Source organism: Diadema antillarum, unplaced genomic scaffold, assembly GCF_040938485.1.
Source record: "Diadema antillarum isolate AM-2024a unplaced genomic scaffold, OU_Dant_1.0 seq00000620_RagTag, whole genome shotgun sequence".
NCBI classification, from domain to species: Eukaryota; Metazoa; Echinodermata; class Echinoidea; order Diadematoida; family Diadematidae; genus Diadema; species Diadema antillarum.
Window position 1 is genome coordinate 1,226,835 of NW_027271543.1, and position 26,446 is coordinate 1,253,280.

The 26,446-nt window shown below is 38.3% G+C and overlaps 1 protein-coding gene across 1 annotated transcript; it reads right to left on the reverse strand.

The window, feature by feature from the left end:
- Window positions 1–1,656: 1,656 nt before the first annotated feature.
- Window positions 1,657–25,893, reverse strand: LOC139736082 (WD repeat-containing protein 27-like). Its single transcript, XM_071646831.1, has 23 exons — window positions 25,753–25,893; window positions 24,658–24,799; window positions 23,719–23,843; window positions 22,454–22,567; window positions 21,564–21,615; window positions 20,553–20,623; window positions 19,650–19,767; window positions 18,580–18,820; window positions 17,854–17,957; window positions 17,335–17,429; window positions 16,355–16,551; window positions 10,372–10,572; window positions 9,784–9,876; window positions 9,070–9,176; window positions 8,296–8,385; window positions 7,444–7,622; window positions 6,813–6,946; window positions 5,749–5,846; window positions 4,833–4,954; window positions 4,211–4,308; window positions 3,622–3,724; window positions 2,505–2,603; window positions 1,657–1,707 (listed from the first exon to the last, which is right to left on the reverse strand). Exons 1-23 carry the CDS (start codon window positions 25,891–25,893, stop codon window positions 1,657–1,659), a joined length of 2,775 nt encoding a protein of 924 aa, XP_071502932.1.
- Between the last annotated feature and the right edge of the window lie 553 nt (window positions 25,894–26,446).

The window sequence follows — 26,446 nt, forward strand, 5'->3', positions numbered from 1 at the left end:
AAAGGTATTTCAGCATAATCATAAACATTCTGACCATTACAGTAGTAAGTACCAATAGAAGGAGCTGTTAAGGCCTACCCACACGTGTAGATAAAAATCTACCGGTACTCGTCTCAGTCTTGAAATCTTTGGTTCAAATTCAATGACATGTCAAATAGGCAAGGCATATTACCTGCTTACTTGCCTAACTCTTTGAAAGGGACTTGTCCTAGGTACTTGATTGTTCCCTGTATATATGTTCCTATATTCTGTATATGACAGCCAATTTATATATAGATGTAATAGATGCATCACATGCAAGTCTTCTGCACAGAGCAGTGTACAATTCACATTACCTAAAAATACAGCAGTGCATCCTCAAATCAGTTGGTATCAAGAATTTCTATCAATCACTTCCTTGTACAACTGTACCATTTGCCCTTCCTGAGAGAGAGAGAGAGAGAGAGACATTATTACTGTACTATTTGGGACAGCACTTTTGAATATCCAAAGTTTTGTATAAAACAAATATAATCATGTAGTAAATGGTCTTTATTCCTGAAATGGCAAATTTACCATTCAGCGAGCGATTGCACCATGATTTGTTTTTGTTTTGATAATTATAATACTATATGCTGGGCCACGCAAGGTAAGGATTTCATCAGCAGAGTCTTGCAGTTAACAGCTGCAACCAGTTAGCAGTTATACGAATTCAGATGATCAAGCTGTTCTACTCTTTCATTTGTATAAGGCACACATTTGGTGGTAATGATATCTTAAATCAGCAGATCTGTCTGGAATACAGAAGACAGTCAATTAAGTTGCAACGATGACAGTTAATCTGTGATGAGTTGATGGTGAAAACCCATGCCATTCATTCCCCATTCAGATTACAGAGTGTTTGCATCAATAACATATATGGAATTGAATATGACATATGGATATGCAGCGTAACATGAAACATTTCTCTACACTGTCAAAGCGCGAGTGAGAATTAGCATATGTCAATAGGGTTGTATATATGAAAATGAAATTCTAATTATTGTTTCAGAGTACACATTTGATCTTGCAAATTTATTTGTACCTGAATGGTCTCACAATGGTATATTAACTTAGTGGGTGGGGTTAATTTGCAAGGCCCCTATTCAGCTGATTAATGAGGGTCTAAAACTCCATAATTATCACAGAAACACGATGTGTGGTTGGAATGCTACTAATACAGTAGTCATGCTACATGGTGGTGTGTCTGAGAGAGTTATCATATTGATATGTTGCATATTATATCCATGCGTCACATGAAAATACAGTACATGTACAAACATTCTGTGTGTCAGAAAGTTCCCTCAATATGCCACAATTTTGCCACATTTAAACAATACAAACAATACTGCAAGTGACATCTGGCAGCCATTTTGTTTGGCTTCATCTCACATAATTGCCATGGAGTGAATGATTAGAAGTCTGTCAAATATTAAAGAATCTTTTCTTTTCCGCTCCTCGCTCTTCCTTTTCTCCTTTATCTCCACCTTCCACTCTTCACTCTTCCTCTTCCTCCTTTTTCGTCTCCTCCTCCTCCTCTTTCACCTCCTCTTCCTCCTTGCTCTTCCTCCTGATTTAATAATGAGAACTAGTGTAGTTTCCACTTGGTGCGACTTGATTGACATGATCCTGCTCCTGTCATCTGTCGCTGTAGAGCCGCAGTTTGCCATCCAGGGTGGCTGTTACAATCTGTTGGCAGGTGCAAAGAAAAGTTGCAAGATACTGTAAAACGAGGAATTTTCGCGTGCATTTCAATTTCGCGAATTTCGCGAGCGCCAAGATTCGCGAAATTAAAATGCACGCGAAAGTTCTTTTCTACACTATATGCATTGAATGCCAGTGGCAGTTCGCGAAAATTTCATGCCGCAAAAAAGGCCGTTGGCTCCAATTCGCGAAAAATTCATGCCGCGAATATATCATGTTTTACAGTAACTGATCTCAGCATTTGCTCTGCTCCTTTTCATAAGTTCTACTTCCAAATTTGTTTCATCATGAACCTGATTTCATTTGATCCAGAATTATTTGTTTCTGTGATGTTCAAGAACAAATACCTTGATGAGGTCTTTACAAGAACAATGCAACGAAACAAAAAATCACAGAAATGAAGGCTGTCAAGTCATCTGATTATTCAAAAGGATACTTTGCAAAATATGAATGACATCTGGGCTGATGCATGTTCCCTTCTTTTAATTCATCTGAGAGAAATGAATTCACACACTTAAACAATATCCTACTAAGATAGTGAGGAAGATGCTACAAATATCAAACACGAAGAATTTGTACAAAACCATCAAACATTATTCTTCACAAAGAAAATTTTGAGTTATGATTGCGCGCATCCATTCCAGAAAGCATTTAATGCATTGTGTAGGCAAACACTTTTGTGTGCATTTTACTTTTCTGAAACGTGGCTCCTCCCGAAATATGCAACATTTTAATGCATACAATTTTTTTTTTTTTTTTTTTTTGAGTATCATTATTCTTACCTCTGGGTATAGAGGATGAAAAGCCACATCAGACACAACTTCTGTATGACCCGACAGCTTCCTGATGTATGTTCCTCCTCTAATGTCATACACATAGGCCTATAATCAACGAGAAAAGATGGATGCCATAAATCACAAGGAAGTCTTTACAGACAGAGTCATCACTAACTGATTTATGCTGTGTTCACCTCACTTAAACTGCCCTTAGTGCAGCTTGAGATTCAACATGACAAGGGCTTACAAATAGGCATATGCAGACTGTATCACGGTACACGCATCGAGGCGATTTTAATAATGAAACATTGGCCAGAAATCCTACTGAATAAGTGATGCTTAATTACATTTCTGAATTTATATGAAAGACATGGGAACCTTTGATATCCTAAAGTTAATCTACATACCTCTACAGCTTATGCTATACCTTGCAAATGAACTGTACTCATAGCTGTATGCCATATTCAAATCCCATGTGAAATCTGCACTGGTCTAATAAGCAATGACAAAATGACAGGTGACAGGTGACAATTTTTAAGTGTTCTTTGAATGTTTGCAAGGCCGCCCATGGAGTGAATTTTTCTCTTGGATAAGTGTTGGCCCTGAAAAGGACCTCTTCAATCTCAAAATCTTCATTCACTTTTGCATGCATTGCATATCGGCCTTTTTAATCATCCTAAGCACACAGAAGGAATTAGCTATAAGAATGGTAATATATCCACTGTTGAATCCATTTAATTTGAACTTGAACCGAAAGTTTCCTTCTGAAATGCCATTCATCCTATAACTCTACCATTCCCTTTGGTTCCCAGCAGGTTTTGTAATTCTACGGTTTTGATGTTTCACATTTTAAGAAATTGATGGAAATCTGCATTTGTCATGAATTATAACAATTTTTTGTGTGATCTCAGTGCTTTTGCCTATGAGATCTGTTCTGATAAATTAATCTGTGTCATTGCTTCTAAGATCTCAGATGTAGGAATGTCAGCCTTTGGTGAAGGCAACTTAGGAATCACATGATAACTGCAAGAAGTACCTTTCTCTAAGGTTCAAATAAAAGCTGTTAAGGCTTTGTATTTCATACAATATTGTAGTTCTAAAGACAGCTGAATACATAGCTTACCGATCTATCCTCTGCCCCAGTAGTAATGTACTTGCCACAAGGACTAAAGCACAGGCCACAGTGATGGGATCTGTTCATATGTCCTTCAAAGTGCTTCACACATCTGTAAAACGAAGACATCAAACATATGCTGCAATCATTTGGGTTCGCTTTTGGATATATGTAAGTGAATGCAATGTATCATTCATATTTGCACAGTCAAAATTTGCATAAAAAGATATAGAAAAATGTATATTAAAGATATAAAAAAACACATTTGCAGCTGACTTTTGACCCACAAAATTACACAAGAGATAACTTGATATGTAGTCACATAGAAAAATGTCATCAATCAGAAATTAATCTCCCAGCATCATCATCATCAAGGAAGGCCTCGAGCCTCGGTGATTAAGTTTGCCTTTTCCTCCCCTGGTAACCAGCGCTATGCACCTAGAGTCACCTCATTCTTTATATCATGTAATATGATTTTCTATTTGTATTTTATATTGAAATGCCAAATAGATGATAACAATAATAATGATGATGATGATGATGAAGATGATGATGATGATGATGGTGATGATGATGATGATGATGATGAAAATCTTACTTTTGAGTTCTCACGTCCCACACCTTAATGCCACTAGTTACAGCTGCAGTGGCAAAGAGATCATAGTTGCTAGCTGCGTGGCTGGCATAAATAGATCCCTGTGAGTCCAGGAGGAAAGTGCAGAAAAGTAGAGAATGCACCATCAGAGCAAATCTTAACATCCTTGAATGGTTTAGGTTCTGTATATTGCATTTCCAGATCATCTAATTTGTGAGATTAAGATTATAAAGCACTGCCATGTTTGTTTCAAAATAAAAGGCCACTCTTTATCAACAGAGAAACATTCCAGTGCATTGGTGTAATTCTCTCTTCTTCTTCTTCTTCTTCTTCTTCTTTACCTCTGCCAAGAATGTTATGTTTTTGCCGGCATTTGTTTGTTTGTTTGTTTGTTTCCATAATAACTCAAAAAGGCATGTGCAGATTTGGATGAAATTTTCAGGAAAAGTTGATTATGGTACAAGGAACAGACGATCAAATTTTGGCAGTGATGTGGATCACCATCTGGATCCAGGAATTTTTGCGATTTAAAAAAAAAAATGGAAATCCCAATATGGGTGGAAATGAGCTGCTTGGTGGAGATCTGTGCTCTCCAAGTGTTTTTCAAGTACTTTCTTCTCCTTACCTGATTCTGAGCTATGGCATGCACCGCTCGCGAATGTACCTCGGGTATGTGTGCAACTGTATTTCCAACATTGAGGTCAAAGACTTCCAGAGACTTGTCTGAACCAGCGCACAGTACAATGTCTGATGAAGGTCGAGCGAAAGTCAAGTGAAAGTATCCAGACAGAGAATAACATATAAATTATGCACAGCACACAAGACTGCAGGGATTTGCAACACCCTATGCTACAGGGTGATAACATGCAATGCAAAATGTAGGACTGTAGGTTGAAGATAATTCATGTATAACATTGGAGTGTGTACTCTTGCCTAACTAAGCCCCTATCTGAGCAGATCAGTAACACTCATTGGATCAAGTGTCTCTGTCACACCAGTTGATACACTGCTCTCATGATGTATATGCATTTCATAAACATGTAACACAAATAACATCAACAAATAACAACAAGAATGATTAAATTAGAATTGAAATATGGATTTCATCAAATACAGAAATTGGTTCCATAAAAAATATAAAAATATGGATTTCATGAAGTATAAAGAATGGATGCTTTTAAATATATTTCATATTAGCTATGGCAACTTTCCCCTCATTAGAAATTGAATACAATTCCAAAATAGATATGATTTTTAAGTTCTAAAATGCTTGGTATGACTACATCTTGTAAAAGAGTAAAAACAAAACAAAATGTCAGTACCTAGTTTAGAAGACAAAGCATAATCTCTCCCCAAAAAAAGTACTGCATTTTTCAAAAAATAGTAATCATTGCTGCCACATTCAATTAAAAACAAACAAACAAACAAACAACCAAACAAAAAATTTTTTCACAAATTATACCAAAAAATACCACTGCAATGAATGCCTTCAGACAAAATCAAATGAAGCAGTCGTGCTTGAGTTTGAAAGAAAAGGATACATGAGTTGAAGGCATTAATGGCTGACACTGATGTAATCTGCTGGGCCTTTTGTAACTGGAATTTCTTGACAAGCTTGTAACGAGAATGACTTTGATATCTACAAAGACAGAAATGCGGAATTCACAGTTATTTTCAAAAAAAAGGAAATAAAAGATATCATACATATTACTGCCTTTCAATAATCACTTCAGTAATTTGTTCTCTTAATTGAAAATAAATGCGCTTGCCCCTGGCTGTGTTGAGCAAGATGAAATGGATCACAGACTTTGAATATACACGATTAAATTATGCATTTGCTTCTGGTTGTAATTGATGTGACAAAACTAGTATTTGGTCTTTGATAACAAAGAGTTCAAATTACTTCTACTAAAATTGGAATTACCATCACTGATTTTGCAAAAGTGTGTGGATTCAAAGCTGATCTAACACATAGAATGACTGTTTGATAGAGAATTTGCTTATTTCACGGGACACATAATAGAAATATTGAAAATCATACTTTTTTAAAGAATATACATACTGTATATACCATACATTTAGCGAGTCTAATTTTTCGCGAGTCGGGACATCCAGACGATTTCGTGAGTGGTTAAATTTGCGACTGTGGAGTACTGTATTGAATGGAGAAATGTATATGTGTGCATCATCTTAATATTGGGATCAGAGTCATTATTTTCACACATCTTTAATTTTGCAAATAGCACCTGACTGAAATTCCTGAAAATGAAAACCTCACGAAATATTCCGCGTATACAGTAGTTGTGTATTTTTTCAAAGCATTTATGGCATTCATAATCTGTATAAATGCTAAATGCATTCATGCCTTGAACATCATGGTCGATCAGAAGATACCATTATGAAAAGCACATACTGCCATAAAGTAAAAAAAGAAACACTACTGGGAATTCACAGTGCTAGAATGAATGAGACTAACACATGTGTTCATGCTATTACAGGTCTAAATTTGTGGCCTGTCCTAGAGAGACTGGACCCATGATATATGGGTTGTCCAACATGAAGCAAGACGTAATCAAACATGAAACACATGAGACCAAAGTCTCACCTCTTTATGTCATCGACCTTGGTGTCAAGATGATACTTGTAGAGGAAGAGGGAGTCGCCTGACGTCAAGAGAATGAAACGATCCACGTAGTAGAACTGTGCATGGTGGATCTCTTTCCCATACTGTGCATTGCTCTAGAGTGGTACACAGTGAAAGAAATAGTCTTAACATTTACACTTCTGTAAACTCAATATCTACATGATACGACTAGTCGATGAGCCAACATAGGAATTCAAAATACTTAGTAATGATACATTCTGACAGATAAGAAGTGGCTTTTCTACATACAGATTCAAGAAAATGCGAATGTTGTGTTCTTAGTTGAGAATGAAATACTATCTTCAGTACCGGTACCAAATCTGAAGAAAAGGAGTCATTGTCACAGATATGAGCACAAGAATGAATAAGACAAAAGTGATACAGTTCTGCCATGATGTACAAAAATGAACAGTTCTGATGATAACACTAAAGACATTACTATAAGCTTGTATGGATGCAATTGGGACTCTAAGGATAACGACAAGACTTATAGGACATGCTTGACTTGCTTTACTTTACATAAAGATCCTAAAGCAATTAATTATTGTTTCTTGTTACTACAAAAATATCAGATAAGGAACATTAATCTCACCTTATCTGTTGTAGCTGGCTTTTCTTTGTCTGCTGTAAAGTTGTGTGTGACCCTGTCCAGGGTCATGACAGGCTCAGACATCCCTCTGGTCCAGACTTTGGCCGTTCTGTCTACTGAGGCTGTAATAACCCACTGACCACTGTGACTCCAGCAGGCACTCTTGACCGCTCCGTTATGACCTTTACACAGACATAAGAGAGTGTTGAAAAGAAAAAAAATATCTTTATCAGCACCTCTGTCAAATCTCTGAGATTAATCTCTCATCATAACATACTTACATGTAGATCATCAAGAGATACATTAGAACTCTGGTTTCGTTTAGCAAAGTTTGTTCGTCATTTTTTTTTTTTTTTTTTGTAGTTGATGTGTTGGGGGAAACGACTCTTTCACATTTCACATTTGAAGCATCAACATCTTTGCATAAAGTTCCAGGTTTAGCAGAAAATGTATAGACACAAAATTGAAGAAATTTACCTAGTGTTTTCCAGGGTAAAGCACAAGAATTTTTTCCATTGAAGCTCTGGGGCCTGTTTCATAAAGACTGATCGTAAGACTGATCTTACATTTGATGCGATTCAAAAAAGTTACGCTCGATCTGCTATTAAATCAATGCTTTAAATCAAGCGTGAGTATCTTTATGAGACAGAGTCACAATCAGTATTGGTTGTATGCTCAATTCACCGAGTTACGCTCAATAAATCAAGTGTAAGGTCAATCATAACTCTTTATGAAACAGGCTTCTGGTTATTCAAGCCTCTAAATTGCTAGATTTATGAAAATTGATGGTTATATGCTGAAAATGATGACAACTCACAGCACCATAAAGTTTAATGACTCCCTGTACGTGGTTACCTGAAAATGCTGCTCCTTTGCCCGTCAGTGGCATTTTGAAGAGCTGTGCTGATCTGTCGGCCATGCCACAGATGAGACTTTGGCCATCATCTGGGAGAATATCATGCACATGAGAGTCAAATATTTAGATATCTCATAAATATATGTCAGAGGTAGACAATTCTTTCAAATAAATTTCACAGAAATCAAATGTGTCTTGGAGTGTACAAATATAGTTTGCTGTAGTTACTTTTTCTTTTGTATTACTATGTATCCATTGTTGACATGCCTACTATACGTCTTATCTGTCCATCTATTCATTTTAGTTTATATCTACCTGTCTATCTACTGTTTCTATCTATGTATCTATCCACTGAAATCAATAAGTTGTCTTTTTCTAGTATTAAATACACTTCGGGAGCAATTTACAGTGAATGGTGAATACTCTCTTGACAGCAATCTGAAAGAGAAATAACTCATAAAGTGCAATAGTGAAACACTACTTTAAACAAAAGAAAATTATTTTGCAACATTACATTTTTTCATGGCTACATGACACACACACAATATTAGATAAAACATATGTTTACAAAAAGGCATACAACAGCATAAATACTTTAGCTACATTTTTCAAAATTTAAACCCAATTTTGATATTTTCCCCTATTTTTCATTTGTTTATCTTTATGATCATGAAAAAATAACTATGGGACAAAAAAAAAATTACATTATTTTGGGTCCTGCTGAGAAGATAGGGAAGAAAGAGAATAAAATCAGATAAATCATATCCTCTGACCTGAGAACTGGATAGAGTTGATGGGAGAACCCTGCTCACTAACCACTAGTTTAGTCCGGAGGGTTTCAGGAGGCTCAGCATCACGAGGATACTCTCGTAACATTGAGCTTTGAAGTGGAATAAACACAAAAACAAAAATCTAACATGAGGGAACACATAACACTGTGTATTAAGTTACTGAATTTGGTGACAGACATGAAACTACATAAAGTTATCACTTTGCTGTCAAACTACATGTACATAGCCAACATGGTCAGTGTACAATTGTAGATACTGCCTGCAGTCACTCTTACAGTCCAGTCAAGAATTAAAGACTACACATTGTGAAGGTTGATTTGTATCTTAGTTATATGCAAAAATGGGGAGTGCTCTGGAGGAGCACAATGGAGGGCTTTTTTGGAATGGGCCAGTGGATGTCACATGTTGTAAATCACAATTTTCTGTTATTTTCCCAGTCCCGCAATAATCTTCAACTATCTACTGCATTTACACAACAGCTTTCATTCAACATAATTTTGCCTTACGGAAACTTATGCCTTCAGAGGTAGCATCAAGTTCCCCTAGTAAAGCAAATGTGATTATAATCAAGCAAATTGGAAGTGGGGAATAGGATTGTGTTTTTCTTTCTAATTTCAAAGAACCTTAACAGTTTCTTCTAAAGTGAAAAGAACAAACCGATCTCGTAATTAGTTTCAGATTACTCCATATGAATACCTCATTCCAGGACCTGATCCTGCTGTTTTGGACTTGTTGCTGCCCAGTTTTCCTGCTGCAGGCTGCTTGGTTTGGGGAGAAAACATCTTGGTCCTGAAAAGAGTTAAAAATTGTGGACAGAGAGATGAGCATTTCTTACAAGAATCTTGCGATATGTGACGCATTGTTATTATATTATTCTTGCAGATGTAAACTTAAAACATGTAAACTTAAAACAGAAGAAGTAAATACTATCAAAAAGTGCATTTTGTCTGAGATATCTACTTCACACACTACAACAACCTCACACCTTTTTATCTGGGTTGTGCTGTGGTATTTCTCTTCTGTCATAAAATTTTTGCTTACTTCATCTTGACATGTAAAAGAATCAAAACATTAATTGAACTGGGGACAAACACTTGCATTGTGACATGACTATTTCCTGCTTCACTGGCTGGTCTTGCAGTAGCTGGTCTGATAAGGCACAATTATTCACAAGGCAGTCAAATGACCGACTCTACAAATAAACTGACATTAAGTGAAAAACTTCCACAAGTCTCAAGCTCATGAGATAAGTCAATCCATGAGAAAATGACCAAATTTTCTCACCTTGGTGCAGCTGAATAGCCTGAGGAGTGGACTTTAGACTTGAAGGTGAGAGGTTGGTCCTTGATTCCCTTTGACCTCTCATTACCTTTGGCCCCAGCTGACCTTGGTTTCCTGCCCTTGTTGGCTGACGGAGACGCTGGCTGTTGGCTCGACTTCGGTACCATTTCAGCACGCAGCAGTGAATGCTCTGTCAGAGGAGTGCTTTATAAATAAGTGAGGCATACAGTAATTAGGAGTGCGGTTTTTACTATAAGATTTGTAACTTTAATGACTATTATAGCAGTTCAGAGCATTTTTGCTTATAGTTTATATACAGTTGAACCTCTCGTATCCGGACAAGTTGGGACCGGGGCTCATCCGGATAAGGGATTTGGCCGGATACGGGAAACTCAATGCTTTATACATGTACATATACATACACATATACTGATGTAGCCCATTGTAGTACCACATGTAGTAATGTGTATACTGCAACCTTTTCATTGTTACACTCAGTAACAGACCCCAAAATAGAGGTTCATGTTTGCAAGAATGAAATCATTTTCTTTTATAAATTCTTGGGATGATTTACCTAAATAATTATTAAGAAATGTATCAAGTATATGTAATTCATGCGCCATTACCGTAAAACAGACAAACATAACACATCGGATTTAGGATGCGAAAAGAACACTCCACTTTATTGGAGATCCAGGCTGTAACATGGTTACAATACAGTCGCCTCTAGAGGGCGTCTACACAACACACAATATATACTGGCGTGACTACTTTCTTTCTTTCTGTTTTTCCTTCCTCTCTTGGGAATGGTGCAAACATGTGCATACCATGAATAATGAATACATATGGGAACACTTTGTACTCCAACAAACTAAAAGCAATATGTACTGTACGTAGTGCAGAATAATGTATCACAAGTATGGGGACACTTTGTACCGTACTCCAACAAACTAAAAGCAATATGTACTGTACTAGTGCAAACATGTGTTGCTTTTGAGACGGAACTTTCTATTAAAAATAACTAACAATAAATATGATGTCACGTGTTCCACAACCTCACATAAGACGTGTAAAATAACACGTGTATGATGTTGGCATCAAAGCAGCCTTTTACTTCACCAAACTTTCTTTAATATGTCATCTTTTACCTTTCACGTGTCAGGCCTATTGTATAAACTATAAAAATACTAAAAAACTTGTGAGGTACTTGTACTATATTCTGAACTACAGGTGTACTGCCATACATACTATACATACACGTTCAAAAATAACTCAAGCAGTACTTGTATGCATCCAATATCTACTATCTTCTAACAATTTATGTGATTAGCCAACCAAACCAAAAAAACAAGGATTGACCGTAGTACGAGTGTAGCGCTAACATCACAATACACATGTCCCATCACACAACATCTAACACTGTATTCCATGAAAAAAGAGGGGATAGTATGCGAACTGTTTTTATCAATCCAGTAAGCCCAAACTGGAACCCCTAAATAAAAAACCCTACATTCACCGAACCATTGTATATCTCCAAAATATAATACAACATACACTTATGTATTGTAAGTGCTGCATGCTACACTTTAACATATTCAGAATGCATCAAAAAACTGTGAATAACTCATGAAATTATCTCCCTTCTTCTCATCTATACAACTTTCAGCATTTTCTTTCATTACACTGAAATTTCTGTACATTACTCTGTCCTGTCATTACATTGTACCTCACCACATCTGACATTCTTTTGTCCTATGACAGTAGTCAATTACTGTATACTATCCATTAAATCATAACATCATTCTTTCCCTCAATACAACATAACTTCTCTATAATCTTCTGTCCTATCAAAACACCGTAGCTTCTGTATACACATCATAACTTCTCTTTATTCTTCTGTCATAATATCTTCATTGGTCCTATCCACACACACTACTTCCCTTACCTCCTCTGTTCTTTCACTACCCGAACTTCTATACATATTTGCCCCCATAAAACAAGTACACTGTATAACTGCATTGTTAGCTATACGCTCTTCCCTTCTTTTACCACGTTCCATATCCCTTCCCCTGAACTATTCAGGACTGTGAATTGGAAAAAATAACCACAGACATAAAACTAGTCAAAACTATATCATCACAGCATACAACATGTACATAAACGATAAGAGTACACCAAAATACTTATATCACTAAAGCCTTCAAAAATACAGTGGTCAATAAAATACCTCCCAATGGAGAAAAAAAAAAATCCCATTAACAACATTACAGTAGTGCTGTAATATTCTAAACAAACCATCAACAAATTCGCAGAAAGTTCTTTTCAAGTGTACGAGTACGAGCGTAAGAGACAATAAAACAAAGTACACACAAAAATTCCGACAACCTGCACAAATGATAAAGTCATACTTTACCAACACTCAGTACAAACAGGAAATGATTGGTAAATATGTAGAACCTACATACACATAATATATAAATCCGAGTACCAAATGCATGTGTATTAAACAAGCAATTTGTCTGCTCAGTCAAAAGTGGTATGAAGAGATGAATCAACATACAAAACAGCCGGCAGGCTACCATAACTATCAAAAATATGCAAAAATACATCATCGTTTCTGATAAATGCGTTAACATTTCAAAGCAAACAGGCAAAGCCTGCAACTAAAACATGTTTTAACAGTCCAGTGCCAAAAACATGCTGTACAACGATCAGTGCAAGGCACCAAACATGGATTGAGTTAGCACTGAGACACTTAGGAGATATTGTGGCAAGATAGTGCAGATGATCTCAGGCATCTTCATTGGTATGCAAAGATACAGTAACAGCAACCCTAGTGCTGCAGTGGTGGTGATGTCATTTTGCAGAATGTCCGGAGGACGACCTGGAGGAGATGACATGTTGTCACACAAGAGGTAGGTTCCACAACAGCTACCCTTGACAGCAACAAAGGTACACTTTGTAGCACCACAGGCAGGGTGATAGTCAAGGACATCAGGGGGGCGGCCTGGAGAATGGGTCGCAATGGTGTCAGGAACGGGAGGGGTGGAGTAAGAACCGCTTGTCTGCTGGCAGCCGAGGGTATCGGGAGGGCGGCCTGTAGGAGCCCGATTCACATCGAGCTGAAGGTGGGTCCCATCAGCAGGGGAATCAGGAGGGCAGCCTGAAGGAGCCCGATTCACATCGAGCTGAAGGTGGGTCCCATCAGCAGGGGTATCAGGAGGAGGGTTTGTAGGAGCCCGATTCACATCGAGCTGACGGAGGGTCCCATCAGCAGGAATATCAGGAGAGCGGTCTGAAGGAGCCCGATTCACATCAAGCTGAAGGTGGGTCCCATCAGCAGGGGTATCAGGAGGAGGGTTTGTAGGAGCCCGATTCACATCGAGTTGAAGGTGGGTCCCATCAGCGGGGGTGTCAGGAGGGCGGCCTAGAGGAGACCGATTCACATCGAGCCGAAGGTGGGTCCCATCAGCAGGGTAATCAGGACAGTTTGTAGGGGCCCGATTCACATCGAGCTGAAGGTGGGTCCCATCAGCGGGGGTGTCAGGAGGGTGGCCTGGAGGAGCCTGATTCATATCAAGCTGAAGTTGAGTTCCCTCGACATCGACCATAATGGGGGTGGGGTGGACGGGACTGGTTGGCTGGTACATGAAGATGTGCGCGTCATCAAGGAACGACTGCGCTGCTTTGCGCCAGAGATGTTGTGGACGTGTATCCCAGAGACAAGGATGATCAGGAACTGCAATGAGCTGGACCTGGTCTGTGTGGCGCTGGGGAGCATCAACACACGGATAGAGCTGGCCGTCTGCCGTAACATGCTTGTGAGTAGCACCCAGTGTGGGGGGTGGACGATCGAGCGGTGATGGCTGACGTGGAAATGGCTGGTCCACGTACAGATCCGGATGATGTGTGCTCAAGGCATTGGCTGGACCGGTGTTCTGCGTGATGGCGAAATCGTGATGTTCGCTACCAAATACAGCGTGCATGTTGCGTGAGTGTGAATGCTGAGTGTGTGTACGCCTAGAGTGCAGCATTACAGAACACTGGGACTCATCGACACAAGAAGAAGAGAACTGCGCCTGCAATACAGGGACGCTACCACAAAACTCCGCTTCTTTGACAGTTTCACCCTTCTCTACTGGCCCAACACAACTAAAACAGTTGTCAACATTGGCAGTAAACTCAACATTACTGATTTCTGACAAACCAAAATGTGCCAACATGTGACAAGGGCAGTCGTATCCAAGAGCGAGTTCAAGACCATGAGAATATCCGAGAATACCCTCATCTAACACTGACACACTCTCCACATGCTTATGATCACCAGGAATATTGGGAATGTCATCAGGGAGCTCGACTTTATCTACTACCAACCTCTTGTCAGTGTATGTGCCATGTTGGCCTAGACCATAAGGGGGAACAGCGGTATGATCATGATCACAGTCTGCAACAGATCTAGATCCTGTGCAACCAATGGGTAGAGCTACACGTACAACACGTCCAACAGACATATCCCAACTGGTACTGCTAGTCAGTTCACTTAGTGACTCATCCAAATTGTGACTAGATCTGGCATAACTTATCCCATTATCTACACTTCTCACATTCAAGCAATCATGATTGCTTTCTTTATTATCTCTGGGCCCAATCTCGTATTCAGACTCATCAATGATTCTCAGTTCACTATCATTATAATCCTCTAAAGGCCCAACATCATTAACTGGTTCATCATCACTGGCAACAGATTCACCATCAACAAAATCACAGTTATGTACCGGTATGTCATGATCAACTACCTGTCTATCAAACCCATAGTGGATGCAAACCAGGTGCCAAATGTCTGCCAGGGAAGTTGAATTATTGACAATCGAACCTCGAGAAATGATTGGGCAGAAAGCTGAAATTTGACCTAGCATCAATTCTAGCAATTGAACTTTCTGCGCGGCTGTCTTGCCGCCAGACAAGTCAGAGGAATCATCGACGAAACCGCGCAAACGATTTGCCTTCGACTTCCTTTTCCAAGAAACCCCCTCCGCTAGGAATGGAGAGAATTCCGGGTATGCACGAAGTGTGCTCATGAGACTACTCTTCCACGCTAGGAAGGACTCGGGAGTCTCGTCCCGACATAAGCGCCATTGTGCGGGCGCATCCGCAGCTGACCGCGCCATCGTATCGTATGTATACGTGGGGCTATCAAAGCGTTACCTGTGTGTCGCTAACGCTGATGGAGGTGATGAACAGCCAGTTCAAATCGCAAAAATCACGACAGCTACTGTATCTAACTGTTGATGTGTCGGCCATATGTGGCCTGCAAGCCTTGGTTGATGGGTGGAAAACGATCCGAGCGCTGCCACCACGCCATTACCGTAAAACAGACAAACATAACACATCGGATTTAGGATGCGAAAAGAACACTCCACTTTATTGGAGATCCAGGCTGTAACATGGTTACAATACAGTCGCCTCTAGAGGGCGTCTACACAACACACAATATATACTGGCGATGTGTGTTTGTGTAGGAGTTCTCAAGGAGTTGGGAATCCCCCTTTCCTCCCATAATTCTTAAAAAAAAGATAAAAACTTCACGGCGAGATTGCGTCCGGATAATAGAGAGATCCGGATAAAGGGAGGCCGGATAATAGAGGTTCAACTGTACTACCTACAAGACTGGAAATTTGCGCAATTCAAAAACTTCAGGATTGTGACTGCATTACTAAATTTCTCATGCCATATTATACATTCTACTTTACACCAAATCAAAAATCATGAACAAATCTTTAAAACTTTAAATATTATTAACTAAAATACACAGAGACAATGCAATTTACCTGACTTACTCTAAAATGTGAATTTGTGGTTGTATTGGTTCTATATCTGACACTTACTTAGTTAAAGTGATATAACATACAGCATTGAAACATTTATTGGTACAAAATAAACAACATCAAGGGGGGGGGGGGGGGGGGATCAATTAGTATCCTCTTACTCTGGGACAATGGAAATGACTGCTTGGTTTTCCCCATCAGTGACTGCCGAGGCAGCAGAGATGGCCAGTGAAGCATCCATGTGTTTGGCCAGGTTGCCATCAGTGTCTCCACTGGAATGAACTTTCCTGCTGTCTTTACATGAGACATTCAGAATATTGACAGAGTTGTGAAAGAGGCCACCCACCAGGCATATCATCTGAAATGTGAATGACATTTGACACATGAATATGACATTCCCATCATCATAATGACAGTTTTACTGCGAGAACAATGCAGAGACTCCAACCCCAAGCACCTTCTGATCTGGAGATTCTCCTGCCTGAAACCCCTAGCAAACGGGAGACCCAAGTTTATGTGTGCGAAGCGCGAAGTTCCTAGGGTTATAGATGCTCTCTGGTGCTATCTAAGGCTTATTTTTTTCAACTTACGATAGGAATAAGTAAGAAATCCTCTCAAACGGGAGACATTGAGCCAGGGCGGGAGAAATTAAATCTCAAACGGGAGGACGGGAGATTTTGCAAAAATGGGTTTTCGGCGGGAGATCTCCCGTCGAAAACAGGAGAGTTGGAGTCTCTGACAATGTGTTATTACAATGAACACAAGCAGTGTCGTAATCTTTACTTTCTCAATACATACGGAGCTCACTGAAGCACATCAAAGTTTGGGTGTTTGAAAAGTGAAAAGAAATTGTCAATTCAAATCAACTTGCTGTAACCATCATTAACTGTAACATGACTTCATGAAAGAGGCTTTATGCTAATATGAAGGAGCCTTACATTTTTTTACTTACACAAAAGTCATATCAAAGGAGACTCATAGTCATCCCCCCCCCCAAAAAAAAAAAGAAGAAGAAAAAAAGGAAGATATTATTGAGTGTGATTCTGCGTGTCACTTTGTCACTGGCAGTTGTAATGAGTTTGATATAGAAAACAACAACAGTGATAATAAACATGAGAAAGCACCGCTGTATATCAACTACCTGTGATGGTGTAGGGCTTGGTGAAAATGCATAGTTCCCAGCCACTCCAATCTGCTTGCTCTCCTGGTCTAGGTGCTCATCAGACTGTATATCATCTAAGGGATATGATATAGAATTGGATATCGCTTGACTGACTCTGGACATTTTCTCTTTACTACCTATTGAATTAGTTTAAAACAGTGGAGGTAGTTCATTCCACAAGGTTTTGCAGCAGACCAAACTTCACGTGGAGAGGTTAGGTCCTTGCATGCAGCTTCTAGCGCAACTTCACCAAACATGCAATAGCTGGTTACATTTCCCTTGAGGTCTTCAATTTAGAATTACCACTACCTTACATTTCAATCTCTATCTTTGCATTTTTCTGATTTGAATCCATCATTAACATATTAACAGTATTGTTATTTTTTTTTTCTAAATGTTACCAACATAAAGATTCAAACATTTCTTTGCTGTTGAAAAGAGCATTATGCCAATCCTTGCCCTCAATATTACGTGATGAAAAATACAAAACCAACTTACCTTGAAAGTCTATATATTGTTCAACGGTGCAGCTGGAAGCATTAAGCTGGAGTAAGGCCCCTGGTGTGCCTACCAGCAAGTGGGATGAGCTCTCTTGCAACTCACTGTTCATCAGAAGATGGTAGACACAATTTTGCTTTCACAAATATTATTAAGAGTTCATCTCTCCATTTTCCCCCACTCTTGCAATTATCAGTTATCATCAGCTCTTCAGAATGTCAGGTCAGACAGCCCCCTTTATCTATTTGACATTAAAATGTCCCCAAACTTTAGAACATTTTCCACAGATTGCTCATGTATCCTACTTCTGCCTTGCTAGGAAGATTTCTGGTAGGATTGACAATCTCTTGAGCTCTAAGGCAAATCCACAGTCACAATATTTGTTGTGGCCCTCACATGTCTGTTCTCAACTATATAAAGTAAAACAAAGAAAATGAAGTAACCACCCCAAGAACAATTCCTTTCTTCCCCCACAAAGATGCAGACACTAAGTACATCTTGCCTGTATTATTTCTGTTCTGCATACCCCCCCCCCCCATACTCTTCCTCTGCATGCACATTCCATGTGTCAGACGCAAGTGTACCAAAATGGCAATACAAATATATGACCGCTGGTACTGTATTGTGTTATCAATTTTTTTTTTTTCAATTTCCTCAACAAGAGAGATTGATGACTGACTTAGACAGCTAGTCTGATAATGATGTTGGATCTCCTACATAGCTTACTCTACAAGTGAAGTGTCTGGTAAGAGAAAGCTGGGCACACTGCGATGCTCCTCCCTCTTCCCTCTGGCCCCATCAGGTAGCACTGAGGGAATCACCGCAGGTTGGGAGAAAGCCACGCCCAGTATACTCTCCCCCGATTCCGACTGGACGTCTTCGTCCTCGACTTCATCCGGGGGAGAGGATGAGCTGTTGTTGTTGCTTTGAGTCTGCCACGACGGTCGACTGCTGATGGTGGCTGGGCCTTGATGAGTAGAAAGTGGATGCCAAGTGGAGAATAATGATACTTACAATACTCATCATGCAAAGTCGTCGTGTATGAACAGTGAAAAGACTATTATCACTTAAAAAGATGATAGGGTTACTCATGTATACAAAAAAAAAAAAAAAAAAAAAAAAAATCACCTGCTACTGCCTGGGGAAAGTGTTGAAGGCTCCACCCATAATTTGGTTGATTGATATGCTTTCGCTTTTCCTTCTTCATTTTAATCCACTTATGTCAACCTGCGTGACTGACACTCCTCTATATTTCTACTTTCACAGTTGAGTTCTGAAAATACTTCACTGAAATTCAGTATCTCACTTCATTCAATAGAGCAATAATCTTCAACATCTGAAAGGTACATTTTTCCTTTCATTATCTTTATAGTTTATTTTCATACGTACCGTAATCACAGACCTTGACCTTTAACTAGTGACCTCAGCCAAATAATCGCATTAAAATTATGTAAATGACTTGCCATTATTACCAAGTGACTGCATTCTATAAGTATGTTAGATTTCACTGAGAAACAAATATGTCATTTCATAATGATTATGATTCAAGGCAATATTGACAATACAAGGCAATGCTTGCATAATTCACAACAGAGTCAGGTGAGGCAAATACAGAGATGTTTTGGAAGAATCTAAAAAGAAGAGATTTAAAGCAGCAAAAATTAGTGCTTATTAATATGATGAAAATTGAGATTGTGACCCAGCATAACACACAGACAACTACATTGTATACTCCTTTGTCTCAAACAATCTGGGCAGTACATCATTTAAATATGGATCACATTTACACCCAGTACCTTGAGAAGTGGCACTCTGTTCAGTCTTCAGTACGGTTTGCTTTCTGACATGTTTTGCGATGTCGATGTGGTGGAGACAACGGAAGCCCTTTCCTTCCTCTAAGTCATATATCCTGAGCTGGAATTAACAAGAAATTACAATATCTTTAACATCAAAGTGACATGATCAGCATAAAGCTATAGTAATCCCACATTGCATCCCAATCTACTGCTTGGCTGTTAGGGAATATATCCCATGGGTCCCACCTTTTATTAGGACCACTTTGTTTTGCTATGTTTTTGGATATCTCAGCTATTTCAAAACAGATTTTCATGAAATAAACTCTTAATTTGTTGTAGAATTGTATGCTCTTTCATATTTCAAATAAGTGGTTTCTAATTATCACACAAAAAGTTAAAATCTAAATCCCACCTCAACCAAAACTATACCATACCTTTAAATGATGGATTAGACTGTCTTTTGCTACATTGGATCATAATTTCACATTAATATTGATTGCAAGTAGGAATAAAGTTCATAGTTTGAGTCAAGGCACCTTGCTATAAGCAGTATCATATTATGCCACATTGAGAATCTTTCTATCATGTTAACCTGCTGAGGACGAGTCCTGAGTATACTTGGGCAAGGGTCTATGGGAAATGCGTGTTGTAGCAAAATCAGCCCGTCCTCAACGGGCTAAGGATATTATCACTGCATTGCTCTGGCAATGTCATGATCGTAGTCAACAATTCAGCTCCATCCACAATTACTCAGATTTGAAGCCCTATATCACACTCCATACTTTTGTCACTTCTGTTTTACACAATTTGATTTCAATTTGATTTCAAGTTACACACACTACCAGTATATTTTGCTGTCCACTCAGCTTAATAATCTGGCGATGGGTTGTAACTATAAATCACCTGTCCATCTGTGGTTCCCAGAGCAACACATTGATGTATTGGATCCACAGCAAGACACAGAAAGGGGGAGGCTGTGAGGTTAAAGAAAAAAGACAAATGAACCAAATACTTTATTTACAGAACAAAATTTTGTTCATTCTAAGGCTCCAGAATAACACCGGACAGTCCGTGTACTGGCGGTACAGAAATTCTTGCCTCAGAATCTTCTATACAAAAGCTCTCTCACGGTATGATTATCAATAGTCTTGGTCAGTGATATCCAAGATGTTAACACATTGATTCACATATGTTATATGCTGGAGTGAAAATGCATCTAATGCTTCACATGCATCCTCCTTGATATCATGTACCAGAATGTAATCCAAGTAAAACATTTGAAATGGTTCTAAAATGCTGCAATTGTGAATCAGCTACACTGAAAACGTTATAACAAGCATATTTTCAACAACGGCCATGTACTAATGAGTCAGGTTTAGGTTATGACTGCAAAGTAGTTTCAGCAATCATGGGTTCACTTCAGTGAAATATTCCAAGATACTCTCTCACAGAATACATATTCCATGTATGAAATTTGTGAAAAGCATTTTATCTCACTGATATCATTTCATCACTTTCACACAAAGCTGCATTAATCCAAAGTGACATAGGAAAATTGTGTACAGTCATATAGCTAGAAAAATCAAACATTAGAATGTTGGCGGATATTTTTCTACAACTTTACTAGTATATACCCCCATCTCACCCAAAACACCACCATACCATGTCCTGCCACAAATCTTATATCCTTTCCTCAACATTCCTTGTTACATTCTATTAACTTTAAATGGTGTCAAATGCATCTCAAGCTATACTATACACAAGAATATTAATGAAATTTGAACTTGTACCTGGAGTATGAACCACCGACGATACTGCTCCAAATCTAATAAGTGATTTATACCCTCACATTTATACCAATCTTGATGAAATTGAGGTCGTAATAAGAATGGAAAGGTTTTTCTGAAATCTTACCAGACACAATACTTGACTGATATATAAGACACTGGTTTGTGATGTCCCATACCTGCATTCAGAAATAAAATAGAAATTTCTTCATACTGCACAAGTTATACTTCATACAGTAACAAACAGTTTACTGCATAAACATGAGTACTAAGACTTGCATCCTACCGATTAAAAAAAAAGACAACAAACAAACAACAACAACAACAACTTGTAACTTGTAGAACCCCCTGCTGATTATCTACAAAATGAAAGTAATAACAGTAGTAGTTTCAGAGCACTAGTAAAATTTGTGATCTGAAACACAAAATTGTAAAACAATAGAAACAGATATGTACATGTACAAGGGCAACAGATTTCCCTGTGATAATGGAAATCTAATGACAGAAGTATATGATTTACAATCAATATTAGCACAAAAATGAGTTATTACAACGCACAAGACAAGAATGAGAGATTATAATTTTCAGACACACTTTCCAAACAGTGATTATTTCAATGATTGTAATTCAATTGTCGTCAACATTCAATAAAAATTTCAACAAAATAATTTTTAAAAGCTACAAATGGTAGTTGAAGGGAAAATTTAATTGACAGATATGATAGCAAGAATATTGAAGCTAATGAATATCCAATTCCCCATACACACAATTCCCATTTATAAAATGTAATTTTGATAATGTGCATATCAATCTCTTGCACAAGTCATTGGAACTTCACCAATCAATACGACAGATAGCAAATGTAGTAAACATGGATTTCAAAAGACTTGGGGTTGGCTTTGTGACTTTGACAGGTCATAGCACTTGATTAACTGGTTCAGAAAATGATACCTTCCTTGGCTTGTTTTACAATACCATAATAAGGTTACTGGCATTATTGCCATCCACTGCTCTCACTTTGAATGTCCTGTCTTCTGAGGCAGAGATGACCATATCGGGTGAATGGACACAGAACTCCGCACACATCACCTGACCTGAATGGCCCTCTAGTCTTGTGTCAAGCCTCTCCTCCTGTAGCAAGCAAAATATGACAGGGCAAGAATCTATGACAATGCCTGTTTTATCTATCTATTCAATCAAAGCAAATCTAACCCACCTACAGGGGGAAGTTACAAACATGGATAACGTACACCATTTTTCTTCTTATCTATCTATCTATCTATCTATGCATCCATCTATCCATCTTTTCTATTGACCTACACTGCAATACAGAGAGAGTGTGTGGTACGTTTTTTTCTTATGTAACTTCATTGCATTATGGATGGAGTAAGTATTCTAGGAAAACTCAGTAGGCATTTTTACATCAGCCCGATGTTTCGAAATAGCGCGCTATTTTCTGACTTGGGAAATTAACCCGCTCACGAAATAGTGCGCTATTTGATAATGTGAATACAAATTAGCGCGCTAATTGATCAAGAAAATTTCTCGAGTCCAACTTGGGAAATTTCCGAAATAGCAGGATAATTAATGCCAACTAGCGTGCTATTTGATAATGTTTGGGCTGATGTGAACAGAAAATGAAATAGCGCGCTAATTTGCGATCGCGAAAAATATCTCGAGTCTGAATTTTTATCGCGCTGATGTGAAAACGCCTATTGTAACAAAAGAATGCATGGTATGCAATCGCATTCTTTGACCCTGACAAAACATATGTGCACATATTTTGTGTCCCTGGCTCTCACATTCCAAGATATCAAAGACGCCACGGTCAACAACTTAAATATACATATATGCATGTTGTGCATTCACATGAAACTTGAACTGATGAACAAAGTCTGGTGCAGTGAAAGCTTGTCTGCTTTGTCTGTAGGGTAGGGGCAGCCATATTTGTCAGCACATTATGGAAATCAAACACCATGTTGTACATATTGTATGGATAAATAATAAGTCAAATATCTCTATTCAGAGCAGTTCTACAGAAGGACCTTCCTGTGCATCACCTGAGCCATCCTTTGCCAATGGACCCAGGTAATAGGTTTTGTCAGGTAATGACTGCAAAATAACAAGAATATTAGAAATATATGTTTTAACGGTGAAAAAATGGGGTATGCACATTATGACTACATTTCAAGCCATCACAGATATTCATGTAGAGTTATGAGTTATGAGAATTTTCTTTGGTCAAAGACCAAAGAGATGACACTGCCAAAATCTCATATTACCTTGGCATCAAGGACCAAGACATCATTCTCCACACAGACAGCAAGTAAATTGTCATCTGCACTGAAGCTCAGGTACTGTGGCTCCTGGTAGCTGGTTCCCACTATAACCCCTCTGATCTGTTGACCTACAGTTGAAACAAAAAATGCACTGCATATGACAAATATACATACAGATATTTTACACATGTATATCATCTATTTGCAGCTAGACAAATTCAACATGTATCATTTGGTAGTACATGTATACACAAAGTTTCAAGAAAATACTTTCAGGCATTGTATAGATATGGGGAAATAATGAAATTTTAAGCATTTGACCTTGACCTTTAACCTTGAGCATGTGCACCCAAAAGTTGATAGGCACAACTTTGCCCACTCATACATGCCAAGTTTCATTAGAATACCTCAAACGGTTTTTTAGTTAGGTTGTCCACAAAATTGACTACGGATGGACGGACGGAAGGACGGGCAACCCGAAAACACAATTTTTTTTTGAAAAAAATTACTAAACCTTGATTAAGACAGGGGGTATTTGAAATGTAAAATATCTTGTTTTTTTTCCGCTAAATTTGACTACATTTTCACGGGTTAGGCATTTTTATGATTTTTACTTGATGGGATTAACTAAGCAATGAGTTATAAGCTTCATAACCATGGCACTTCCCTTAACTTGCCAATGGGTTGTACATACTGGTAACAACAGACTTAATCAGAAGAAGAAGAAGAAGAAGAACCTTGCCATAGCTGCTTCAGATGCCATTTGCCATGTCAGATATCAGAGCTCTGTTCAGGCATCTGACACGTATGGGAGAAACAAGAGTGCTCCCGCTTATGTTGCTCAACAACAGTGCGTTCGTGTGAGCAGCAGTTGAGGAAAGGGTGAAATGAAGAATTCCAAAGACAAAGATGTAACTGCTCCTCCTCTTAACTCTGACTTACCAGTCTCATACGTTGCCCTCGCTTGTTCAACATTCCAAACAATGATGTAGTCAGATCCTGCAGTGCAGAGGAGAGTGGGGTTGTGCTGTTTGCCAAACGCAATTGCTGATACTTTTTTCTTGTGTGCTACCAATTCTAGGGGCTGCAAATACATGTTAAAAAAAATATATATATATTGAACATTTTACTCCATGGAATATGGTGGCCCAGGAATACTGAGCACCAAGATAGACTGTCTAGTTTGTCAAGAATGTGGAGGAATGAAAGAATGACCATCTCATCTCATCAAAAGATTTGACATCTATCACTTATGAATCTGTCTGACCTACCTGTGATCTTTTTTGCTCATATGTTTTTAGTTGTTGTTTTTTCAGCCTTTCACCACAACTGATTGTATTTTCATGTTAGGATTCATTAAACAATATCTAGGAAATCTTGAAACTTGGTCCTGGTCTGTCTGTCAGTACATGAATGTCTAAGGTATCTTAATAGATAGGGCGGTCACAATAAAACCTTCCACATGAAGCAGTTTTCATTTGCAATCTTATAATCCAAAAAGATGCATCAAAACTTAGGAAGAATGTCTTTTCCATACATAGCAACAACAGAATGGAATAGAGTACTTTATCAAGTAATGAGGCCCCAAATAAAACATTCACCTCCAAATTTTGGATAGCAAGTGCTGGTACGTCAAGAAATAACATACCTGCAAGTAAATAAGCAAAGGCTGCATAGGGTGTAAGTAAGTACGCAGCAGTTTTGTAATGCTGACCATCTGGATTGTGTCTTTGTTGTGTATTTCAAATCTTAAGCTATATGATGCGGTATCAATGTCTCTTACTTATGTCATATTGTAATATATGGTCTCCAGAGGAAAATAGTGTATGACCATGATGGGCCAACCTGTTTATAAGACAAATAACAAAGAGATGAAAAAAAAATGTTTTACTTCATTCATCATATAAGGTTAGAATTTCAGGCATGACCCCTAAGCCAAGATTGTAAAAAGTGACTACCTTGGATTATTACTAGATTTTAAGCCTATTGCTGTGTATAGTGTATGAAATAACGTCCATTAAGCTGTTACATTCTGACCTTTGACTGTAAACTCTGAAGGCTCCACACCCCGATGGATGATTTGTTGAACGGTAATGCCACATACGTATCATTGCAGCCAAACTGGGTCAGTGATGTTGGGTATGGGGTACGGATTGTGTATCTGTGAACAACTGACATATTTGCTGCATGGCCTTCCAACTCTGTATCATAAACAAATGCAAAGAAAAGAAATAATCACATGCATTATTATCATCATCATCCAAACTAACTCGCAATGTTGAAAGATTTAATATAAATTCATAGGTTTTTAATATTTCTTGCAGACCAGTAATGTCAAAGCATTGTCATCACAGAGCATCAAGATAACCTAACTTGATGGCAGTACATATTTTTTTTTTTTTTTTTTAAGCCTCAGCTCACAAGGTTTTCTTTTATATTTTGTTTGTTTTTGTGGGTTTTTTTTTTTTCTCAGTGGCAAAAATCAACACATACTGTTATTTTGCATTGCTTTATAATCAGTTGAGTTATGAAGAAATCATGGAATTTTGCCAGGCACTTTCATACTGAACTCTTAATCACTAATCAAAGTTACCAGCAATGTTATTGTGATCCTACTCTAGCCGCATAAACAAGAGTATAGAAATAAGCATTGCTGGATGCATACAGAACTCACATGCTATAGCCATGTACTTGCTACACTCCATATGTATATGAGCCCGTTCAGCTCAAG